This window comes from Mastomys coucha, unplaced genomic scaffold, assembly GCF_008632895.1.
Source record: "Mastomys coucha isolate ucsf_1 unplaced genomic scaffold, UCSF_Mcou_1 pScaffold5, whole genome shotgun sequence".
Lineage (NCBI taxonomy): Eukaryota > Metazoa > Chordata > Mammalia > Rodentia > Muridae > Mastomys > Mastomys coucha.
Window position 1 is genome coordinate 50,576,382 of NW_022196911.1, and position 11,421 is coordinate 50,587,802.

An 11,421-nucleotide genomic window follows, 5' to 3' on the forward strand; every position below is an offset into this window, starting at 1 on the left:
CCCCCCCCCCCCCGCTCTTCAGAATCACAAGTAAGGAGCATTGTCTGTAACCTCCAAGTGCCAGCAGTTCCCAGATTCTCACCAGCCCTCTAACGCTCTTCTCTTGCTCTCCAAACTTCAGTAGCCCCACAGTGACCTCAGCTCAGCCTAGGCCCCTGTGTATCAAGCTGCATTAGCATATTATTAGCCTTGAAGATGGGTTAATGGATTTATAGTGTTTAGGACTGCATTTTGAGACAAGAAAGGGTGAACATCGGCTTTTGATCAAGATCTTTGTTCTCTTGTAAAAGATGGAGTTCACCAGCATTTGAGAGGTAGCTAGGATGTTGAACATTCATATACTGGGGTATACTTAGACAAAAAGATCTGCGCTTTTGATCTGTAGCTAACAGATTCATTTTAGCGCATTATCCAGTCTATCATCTACTTTCAATAGCAAAAACATTGATTATTTTATTTCCTCAAATTTATGCTCACCAACAATTTGGGAAGTTAGGGTTCCTGCAAGATCACGGAAGGTGAAATAATTTGCTGAATGTTTAAAAAAGATCACACATACCTGAGGCTAGAGAGGGTAGCTCAGTGGTTAAGAACACTGGCTGGTCTTCCAGAGGACCCAGGTTCAATTCCCAGCACCCACATGGTGACTCAGAACCATCTGTAACTCCAGTTCCAAAGGATCAGACACATGCGTGCAGGCAAAACATCAGTGCACATGAAATAAAAATAAATAAATAATTAAAAAAAAAAACCCTATATACATGGAAGAGGTAAATGGACACCAGCCAGTCTCAAAACACAGTTGCCCATTTTCTGTGGGACCAGGCCTGGATACACTCTGGGCTACTTATTTTTGGCTCCCATGTTTTTTTATTGTATACTTTGGGCTCTGCATGTTCACTGGATGCTAAAGGAACTCTGGGCTTTGGAGTCCTACTGCTTAGGAAAACCATGGATTTAGAGAGCTTCCATAGGGTGAAGGGTGGACCTCCTTCCCTTTCACTGCCCTGTTAAGTATGCAGCCTCCTACACTAGACTCCCCCTTTGAAGGCGTTTCTCCTTAGTAAAAGCCTACCCTGTTGTCAGTCATGCATCCCCTTGTCTGTCTTTCTGTTCATTAACCCTGCACCAGGCAAGCACTCTTCCAACAGAGGCTCCCCCCAACCCCGCCATGACCTACTCAAGGTTGTCCTCTCTGTCACTGGGATGTCAGAGTTCAGCAGACCAGACTCTTGCCAGGATGTATGTTTTTCTTGGGCAGACGGGTCTCATGGTTGAGCCATTAAAGCAAGGCACACGCATTCCTCTCTTGTCATAGATTCTTGTTACTGATTTCATAGAAATAGAGGAAAATAAGAAGGCTTTTGCTTCAAACTTTTAAAGTAGGAAAACAGAATCCACATTCTATTTAAAGGATGCGCTTCCTGATTGTTTGGGTGGAGACATTTTGGTCTGCTTGATTCAATGGGTAGAAATAGGTTCACCCATTCACAGACTTATTGGGCACTTATCAAGCCAAGAAACATTCCAAGGGAGCCACACATTGCCTGCCTGGGCAGAGTTAATGGTGGAGAGTGGGTAGAAAGGGTTGAAAATGTTTCTGAAATGGATATCCATAGTTTTTAGTGTGGTGTTCATTGCGCTGGACTGGGTTTACATCCTGGCTGGGAAATGTCTGTGACTCTCAGAGCCCTGAAGAAGATGCATCCTGCTTGTCAGCTTCTCCAGAGGGTGCAGTTGTTGTGAGGGTTGTGATTACCCACTTTGGGTTCAGCATGCTGCAATTAAGTAAGTAATCTAATTTTCACAGGAGACAATTATCAGTGGCAGTACCATCTTAACTGGAGTGCCATTCCTGCCCTGTGATCTAACATCATGGTGCCTCGCAAGACACCACTTCTTTTTATGATGATTGTCAAGATGCACATGTTGGAGGAATTGAACCAACCCTCTTGTTTATTTGTCTCCCAGGTATGAAAAAAAAAAACCACTATGGGAAATATCGGTGCACATCAGAAAGGAGTTACTTCACTACTTATTAATAATTTAGAAGAGTAAATAGTAGGGCTGAACTGATTAACTTTCCTCTTTTTTCTAGAGTTAATAGAAATATCTCTTTAACACACACACACACACACACACACACACACACACACACACACACACACCACATTCTCCACTGGAGCCTTTGCCAAGAAAAGATTTGCAGGTGCTAGGAAATTTCAGCAGAGGGCAAAATGGAGCCATTTCTCTTTGAAATCAGTGGGATCCTGCAAGCCCACAGGGTGAGAAGCAGTTGGTGTGCCCACCTGGGTCCTGGGACAAGCTTCAGCTTCAGACTTGTATTGAAGTCATCCACTCCTCCGTGCCCCTTTCCAAGTCTCAGAGTATGCATGAGCACCAGTCTGTGTGGGAAGGGGCTCAAAAACCAGTAAGTCATTCTTGTTATAGACGGATGACATATTTCCCACACACGGAACTGCCCGTCTTATGTCTGTAATCCCAGGCCACAGATTTTGTGCTCAACCTAAAGGGGACATTAAGAAAGCCTATCCCTGTTCATTGGGGTCACCCAGAACCTTTGGCCTAAATTATATAGTTCAAATTCCTTCCTCCCTCTTCTCTCTTTCCCTTCTCCCTTCCTCCCTCTCTCCTTCCTTACTCTTCCAACCCTCTTGTCTTTCTTCCTCTCTTTTGGGGTCTTTATTAAAAGTGGTACAAGAGGAAAAGCAAATTTGTAATTTTTCTAAGGAAGAGAAGCAACAGGAACGGTGTGGGCTAGTGCACCTGTACATAAATCTACATGCTTGCACGGAACCCTGAGAAATTGAAAGGGTGGTAAGCTTCCAGTTGTGCTAAGTTCTTCAGTGTAAGCATAGATTCATAGCAGGTAGAGCTGGGGAGAGATCAGATAGAGACAGTCCCATTCTCTCCATGGTGCATTCAGAGAGACCAAAGCTTGGACATTTACCCAACACCGTTTTGTGTATCAACTCCAGGCTGATTTAGGGTTTTTCTTGGTGTATAGTCTGAAAGACTTCAGCGACACTTCTCAAAGATTTGAATCCATTGCTTGCTGGACTTGTCACCTTGGCCAGGTAGCTCACAATGGGCCATTCCAAAATGGTGACATGGGGGCCTAGGAGCCCAGCTGAGATTGAGCAAATGTTGCATTGATTTCTCTGTCTCAGGGTGATTCCAGATGCTCTCAATGGAGGCCACTTTGGAAAGTGCTGAATGGTTTAGTGTGAGTGAGAGACATGACTCAGCACAGATTCTGATGGCTCCAGGTGCCTCCTGTGGTTGCCCATTCACCTAGACTTGACTCAGTCTAAGTATAGTAAGAAGAGGCCTTCATTGACTACTTTCTATTACAAATATTTATTACCTAAATAAAGAGACTAAAGTGCCACTGGAAAGGACTGATTGATTATGTCCTCTCCTAAGATGCATAGAGCCGGAATGGCAAGAGTCCTTCTCTTGTGCTGAGGAAGATGCTTGCAGCTACACACATTGGCATCTTCATCCTGAACCCTGGCTTTTCAAAGCCATCTTCACTGTTCCTGCTCTGAATATCTTTGTGGCAGGAAAAGACCACCTCAGATGAGAGTTACCCTCTCACAGGACTCTCCCTGCCCACGATTTCCCATAAACAAAGGTCCTATGCCTCTCACCCAGAGGCAGAACATGCATCTTTTTGGTTTGTACAGTCCAAGAGGAGGGAAGGCAGAGGCCAGCTGACTTTGGACCTGGTGGAATACCAACAGTTCATTCTCATTCCATTGGCTTCGTGGTGCATTTTCTTTACACAAATCCCTTGGTCTTTGTCTTGACTTTCTCTTTTAGACCCATCTAGGCATTAGCTTTGATTGCCATCAGGAAGGGAGAAAAACTCCCCAGGCAAAGTGCATGGTGGGCAGGGACGAAGGGGCAGGTAGGCATCATTTCTTTATTCCACTCTTCCATCCTGACCCTGAGCTCCCTAGCTCGAAGGATACAAAGAAAACTCCAGACTGATTGTCACTGACCAATCTCTATCCTACCTATAACTCTGACTCAAGGCCAAGACAGTAAAGTGCTAGGACAGAAGTGGTACTCCAGCATACTAGCCGCAGCAGGCAGGGCGGCAGCAGCAATGCCTCGCTTCAGGCTCTGTGCCATGGTGGTTCTGTGCATATCCAGTTCTGTCATCAGGACCCCGTCTCCCAACTCAGCTCATCCCTATTGCTTTCCCCTGGAATGCCCTGGCTAGTCTGGGACCATTCTGGCACTTCAGAGTTAGAAGGAAAGAGAAATATTTGTCTAACTTTCCTACACATTAAAGCTGTGCAAAGCATCTTAAAAAAAAAAAAAGACTTATAAAAATATAATGGGGTCATTCCCCCAAACTTCCCATGTTATGATATATGAAATGTCAAAATATAATGTGTGGACTTTCTAAATATCACCGTCTCTTCCCATGCGTGCCATCGCTTTCACCCTTTCACGTCTTCAAGCTTGACTCCTGCCTGGCATTTGGGACAGGTTTCAGCTCTGCTCACCTTTCCCATATAATACAGTTCCTTGCGGTCTCAAAGAGACTCTCCAAAAAAAAAAAAAAAAAAAAAAAAAAAAAAAAAAAAAAAATAGACATTTGGAAAAAAGTTCATGGGTTTACACTCAGTCTCTCCCCATATTATTTCTTGAGATTATTACTTTTTTTTTAAATAAAAAAAGATTGCATATTGGTAAGAGAACGAGAAAACCACGATAGCCATAGGGCTGGCGCTGAGTTTGGGCCAGTGCTAAAGCGCAGAAGCAAGAGGAGCAAGCTTGGTGCCCAGTGGGATTTTCTGGATTCTCCATCCGCGGGCTTCTGCAACGGTCCTCTTCTTTAGTGACTTCCTGCTGGTGGTTCACCTTTATCCATCTCTGTGACCTGTGTCTGTGTCACGTGACCCTCTCAAAGCAGAGGCGGAATGGCTTTTTTTTTTGGCATGTGTCCACGGGGGTCAGTTTAAAGATTGACATGGCATTTGTAAGGGCGTGATGGGGGCACATACCACACAGCAAGCTTAATTGTGTCCATTTCTACTCTGGGAAATATTGTCCATCACGTTGGGGACTTTAAAAGTTTAAGCAGTTACTAGGCTGATTTAAGAGACGTATCTTTTGTTCTTGTGGGTTTTGCATTAATGTTAAGCATGGTTAAATGTTATATATTACACTGCTTTCCTGTTCTGGGGCAGGCGGCACTGACCTCCAAACAGGAACCCCCCCTCAACCCAATGGACTTGAATTTTGAAAGCTGTGATTTCCCAATCCCCTCCCTGACCCCCACCCCACCCCTCATGGTCCCTAGTTGCTGTATTCAAAAAGGCCCTCCCACCTCATGCCCTTGGAGGCTAGATGAATATTGCCATACCCTGGAAGTATCCACCCTTGTGGTTTCTATTGCACTTGGTGGAGGGAGATGGGTGTGTGCTCTTCCTCTCTCCCTCCTCCCCCAGCTCCCAGCCTCTGTGCTCCTCCCACCACCCTCTCCCAGCCCCCCACCCCACCCCAGAGCCTTCACTTGTTGTGGACATCCTCTCTCCGGACGATCTTGTAGATGATCCAGTAGAACATGTTGAAGATGAGGAAGGCCATGGGGAAACCGATGCGCGATATCTTGTCGATCTTCTTGGCTCTCTGGATGAAGAGTTTCCGCATCTCCTCCGGGGACTTGGATGGTGCAGGAGGGGGGTTAGTGGTGTTGTTGTTGTTGGCACCCTTGACAGAGATGCCATCCTTGGCCTGCAGGCAGGCTGGGCCCATCCCGTAGGCGGAGAAGTTGAAACGGCCTTCTCCACCCTCATCATCCTGAAACAGATTTAGCATGGGGCTCTACTTAAAATAAGACAAGGGCTGGGCACCCTCCCTGCAAGGCACTCCCCTGGGGGGCCAGGACATGCCATCTGATCCTCCCTTGCCTCTCAGGCTTTGTGTCCCTAGTTTCTGGAAGCAGTCTGGCTGGCTGGGGAGTTCAGCCTTATAGAGGGGTGCCACTCACATGCTGAAACAGATGCAAGCCAGGGGATGGGAATGGTTACAGCATCTGAGGCATGAGCCCCGTGCCAGCTTGTGGGTCTTTGTCATTTACTGACTTGTGATGTCAGACAGGTAAGTTCCTTCTTCAAGCCTGACAGTTATTTTAAGGTTTCTTTTCAAGGCTTTTTGAGCTTTGGAAGTTTTATTGAGTAGGATGACTCAAGGATAGCCTGGGTTTTGGTTAGAGTTTCAGAGGATGGTTTGGAGACATCCCCTGCTTTGCCTCTGTTGCATCCTTCCCAACTTCCCCACCCCTTGATGGCCTGGGAAGGGACAGAGAGCTCCTGGCTTTCCCATGTTACAAGCCAGGGAAGCCATGGCTTCTTCCTGCCTCTTGTTCCCACACCATCACCTCCAACAGTCTTCCAGTTCCCATAGGTTTGTTAAAGGCTCTTGGTCATTTGGCTCCAACTTACCTTTCTGGCCCCAGCCCATGTCCCATGTGATCTACATCTTGGCCAGCTTTGCTGGACTTCTCCTTTGTAAAATGCTTGAGCCCCAATCCTATGGTTCTTCCCTCTCCCAGTCAGCTCTAGCTTGCCCTGGTCAGTACCCTTCACCTGTCATTCCACAATGGGACTGAAGGGCCAGTGTGTCTGTTTTTTTTTTTGTATATGTGTGTGTGTGTGTGTGTATGTGTATGTATCACATGTGCGTGCTCATACTGTGCATGTATGCATGTGGGGGTGTATGTGTATATATTTAGAGGGTAGAGGTTGATGTTAAGCATCTTCCTGGATCCTCATTTTTATTTCTCGAGACAAGGTATCTCAGTTGAACCCAGAGCTCACCTGTTCAACTAGTCTGACTGGTCAGCTTACTCCAGGTATCCCTGGTGTCTGCCTCCCTTGAATTGAGATCACAGGCAGGTTATGGCACATAGGAGGTTGCTAGGATTCTGGTCCTAACACTTAAACCATGAGTGCTTTAGTGGCTAAGCTGCATCCCCAGGCCAAGGCCAGTATTTTGGTTAGGCTGAGCTGCCAATTCAGTGTGTGTTGCTGTCAAGGTTCACCAGCTCACATTACCCTCCCGGACACTGAGAGCTTCTAGGAGAAAGATTCTGTCTTTGCTTATTCCCCGAAAGACAGCAGTAATGAGTGTAAGATATGCAGTATAAGAGCCGATACCCTAATCTTCCCATGATCTGGCTGAGCTGGTCGTCTCGGTCTTTCTGCCTTAGTGTCCCACATGCTGGGATTATGGCTGTGTGCTACCATGCCTGGCTCTAATCAGAATTTTCTAGAAGCTACCACCTCAGGATAATTAAATTCTTCCTTTGCTATAGAAGGCCTCAGGTTTCCTGGAGCGTGTCCACCTGTTCCCTCTTACTTCATGCCTTTCTCTTTATGACACTACTCTTCAGTCACCCTGAAACGTTTCCTTATGTTTGAAGATGTTGGACCTTTCTTCTTTGGTTCAATTCAAGTTATCCTCTGTTCTATACCTCTGCTTTCAAACCCGAGCCCCAGCCTCCCACTTAGCTGTCCTCCTTGAGCTCTCAACGACAGGGTAGCTGCCACGTGGAGTGCTCTCTGAGTGCCCCAGAGGAAAAGCTTGGATCTCACTGGGGTCTAATTCCTTTGCTGACATTACCTCTCCTATTAGAGCAACAGTTCTCAACCTGTGGATCGAGACCCCCTTTGGGAGTTGTTGAATGACACTTTCACAGGGGTTGCCTAAGACCATCAGAAAACACAGACATTTATATTACTATTCATAATAGTAGCTAAGTACATTTATGAAGTAGCATCAAAAAAAAAAAGTTTACAGTTGGAGGTCACCACAACAGGAGGAACTGAATTAAAGGGTCACAGCATTAGGAAGGCTGAGGACCTCTGTGTTGTAAACCCTATGAGAACAGCCATGGCCCAACCTGACATTCCAGTGTTTGGAAGTAGAAGCAAGAAGGTCAAGAGTCCCAGAGAGCAAAGCTACCAGATGGAAGCCAGCTTGAAGTTTATGAAGCCCTATTTCCCAAACTCAGCAAGGAACCAACTCACAAACCCCTACATGCAACAAACACTGAACATACAAACAGAGGTTGTGGTGCAGGAGCACAAAACCTAGTCAAATTATTCCTTCAATAAGTGAAATCTTCACCAGCCTGAGCCTCCTTAATTTTTTTTTTATTAGATTGATTTACTTTTCTGTGCATGGATGCTTTCTCTGCATATATGTTTGTGTTCCAAGTGCATGTAGTTCCTCCAGAGGCCAGAAAAAAGTATCAGGTATCCTAGACCTGGAGTTACAGACAGTTGTGGGCTACCTTTGTGGTTGCTGAGAATCAAACCTGGGTTCTCTGCAAGATTAGTTCTCTATAAGTCCTGGGTCCTCTACAAGTGCTTCTAATGCCTGAGCCAGCTCTCCAGCCTACCTAAGCCCCTTTTAAATTTTTCTTCTTTTCATTCCATTGGTTTGTTTAAGTGGGCTTGCACCTTGCATTAGACACACAGGCCATGATCGGGAACTTTATGATCAATGACCGCATCTGGTCCAGAATTCATGGTGGAAGAAAGAGAATGTGAATCATATGACTAGGGCAGATGGGCAGAACAAGCACTCCCTGTGGCCAGGAAGGTGTTGGAGGCTTCAGACCAGGGCCAAGCAGAGGAATGGGGGAAGCCAAGACTTTCCAGGACCCAAGAGGGGGCCTGGGACCTTATGACACCTAAACATAAACATGCCCTTACTGTTAGGAGGTGGAGAACAGAAGTGGTTGTTTTCCTTTTTGTATGGCCTTTATCACCACACAGCATAGCACAGCATCAGTGCGTAGTAATGGGTCACACAGAAGTGTAAATGATCTGTACACATCTGCAGCTTCAACTCAGAACTAAGGCACAGAAAACTGAGAGCAGCACTGAATGCTCCAAGAAGAAGCTATCCTGGAAAACGCTTCTCCAGCAGCTAAGAGCACTGGCTGCCCTTGTAGAGGACCTGGGTTTGGCTCCCAGCACCCACATAGTGACTCACAAATGTCTCCAATTCCAGTTCTAGAGGATTTGGTGCTCTTTTGGGTCTCCTCAGGCACTGGGCATACACACAAACATAGACAAAATACTCATAGACATAAATAAAAAAGAATAAACTTTAAAAACATTTAAGAAAGAATAAAGTAGGTATCGGCTAATGAGATGGCTCAGTGGACAAAGTTGCCTGCTGCTAAGTCTCAATGCATGAGTTCAATGCCCAGGAACCACACAATAGAAGGAAAGGTCAGATTCTTGCAAGGTGTCCTCTGAACTCCATATTTCTGTACATGCAGACAGGGGCCTTGTTAGAGAACATGTGCATGTACGTGTGTGCATGCGCATACACATGCACATACATGTGCACATATACACCCAACGTTCAAGGCCAGCCTAGGTTACACAAGAATGTTTCAAAAACCAAATAGATAAAAGGAATGAACACGTCAATAAATGGATAGTGTCTTGTGCATATCCATCTATAGCCAAACAGGAGCACCACAACACCCATTATACAGAATGGGCTCTATAGGCATGGGAAACAGCACATTAGTTTTCCTAGCTGTTTTTGGAGAGTTATGCTCTCCTTCTTATCTAGTACACATTGGCAGGGAAGAAGGTTTGGTGCCCTCTAGCTATAGACAGTGAGTGACTCCTTTGTATCCTGGAGAAAGGAAATGCCTAAGCAATGAATTGAAAAGGCTTGCTACTCCTATTACAACCAGCAGGTGGCAGGATGTGCCTGTTCATCTGCTGGGAGATGCTTGGGGATGGGACAGGAAACTGGGACATAGACTGTGGAATCCACTGGAGGGATCTTGAGCTCCTGTTGAGTCTGGGCCCCACGGATGCTTCCTAATGATCCTTCTAATGAGGCAGGCCAGGACTTGGAAGACTGGATGTCATCTGCCCAGCAAATGAGGCAGCGTTTGAAAACATGGAAAAACAGTGAGAGTTGGGGAGCCTGGCCCAGATTGTTGGCCGAATGAAATCCAGACCACAGGGAGCTCCTCACCACTCACCACCAGGAGCTCCTATGCCTGTTTAGATTTCTTCCTCATGGGCGGTTTCTGCAACCCGGAGGCAGTGTAAGGTCTCCCGTGTGAGCCACACCCAGATAGATGCCAAGGGAAGGTCTTCCACATACAGTGTGGGTCCGGTTAACTATCCTTGGTGTCTGATACTTGGGTCAAGTGCAGAGCCTTTGTGAATGAGGTCACATTAATACAGGGGAGTGATGAAGTGATCTGGGACTGTGGTGACCTGGAGAGTGTGTGCTCTGCCTCAGGGTAGCTCCATTGCACAGATACACATGGGAAAGGGTACTCAGCCTGTCTGGAGGCAGCAAGTGCTTCAGGTGAAGCCTGAAGTTCCTGGCTCAAGGTGGCTCCACCCCCAGGTGCTCTAACATACCCAGGATTAGAGGTGAGGAGGACCCAACATCTGTCCCAACACTGGGAGTAACTGGGACCAGCAGGACTAGGCACACAGGAACTCTGCCAGCCCAGTAGCTCCGGTTCTTTCCAGTCTGTCTGGGCCACCAGTGTCCTGGGCAGACCTTGGGTGCAAACTCCACAGCCAGTCCCACAACACCAAGAGGAAGCTCCACTCCCAGGCTCTCTAACAAGCCCAGGATCACAGGATCCTAGAATCACAGGATCACAGAGATAGCTTGAATCTGAGGAGTTCTGACACAACCAGGATCACAGGAAGGACAGGCTCCAGTCAGATTTAGCAAGGGCAGGTAGCACTAGAGATAACCAGCATAAGAAAATAAGCAACACAAACCGGGGTTACTTGGCATCATCAGAACCCAATTTTCCCACCATAGCAAGTCCTGGACACACCATCACACCAGAAAAACAAGATTCAGAGATAAAATCACTTCTCATGATGATGATACAGGACTTTAAGAAAGACATAAATAGCACCCTCAAAGAAATACAGGAGAACCCAGGTAAACAGCTAGAAGCCCTTCAAGAGGAAACACAAAAATCCCTTAAAGAACTACAGGAAAACACAATCAAACAGATGAAGGAAATAAACAAAACCATCCAGAATCTAAAAATGGAAATAGAAACAATAAAGAAATCAAAAAGAGAGATAATCCTGGAAATAGAAAACCTAGGAAAAAAATCAGGAGTTATAGATGCAAGCATCACCAACAGAATACAAGAGATAGAAGAGAGAATTTCAGGGGTAGAAGACACCATAGAAAACAGTGACACAACAGTCAAAGAAAATGCAAAAGGCAAAAAGTTCCTAACCCAAAACATCTAGGAAATCCAGGACGCAATGAGAAGACCAAACCCAAGGATGATAGGTATAGAAGAGAGTGAAGACTCCCAATGTAATGGGCCAGTAAATATCTTCAACAAAA

The 11,421-nt window shown here is 46.0% G+C and overlaps 1 protein-coding gene and 1 long non-coding RNA gene across 3 annotated transcripts in view; one reads left to right on the forward strand and one right to left on the reverse strand.

Annotated features, from left to right (window-relative positions):
* Positions 1-4,926: 4,926 nt before the first annotated feature.
* The window catches only part of Glra1 (glycine receptor alpha 1), a 97,933-nt gene continuing 91,438 nt past the window's right edge, over positions 4,927-11,421 (reverse strand). The window contains exon 9 of one of the 2 annotated variants that reach the window (XM_031351904.1): positions 4,927-5,841. In XM_031351904.1, the coding sequence (XP_031207764.1) occupies positions 5,551-5,841 (291 nt within the window). In that variant the 3' untranslated portion in view covers positions 4,927-5,550. Of the gene's footprint in view, positions 5,866-11,421 lie in introns of both variants that reach the window. The other variant, XM_031351903.1, reaches the window with a different exon arrangement.
* Positions 5,584-11,421, forward strand: part of LOC116077395 — a 13,635-nt gene continuing 7,797 nt past the window's right edge. Inside the window, exon 1 of the long non-coding RNA XR_004113232.1 lies at positions 5,584-5,724. This is a non-coding gene — a long non-coding RNA (uncharacterized LOC116077395). The remainder of the gene's footprint in view (positions 5,725-11,421) is intronic.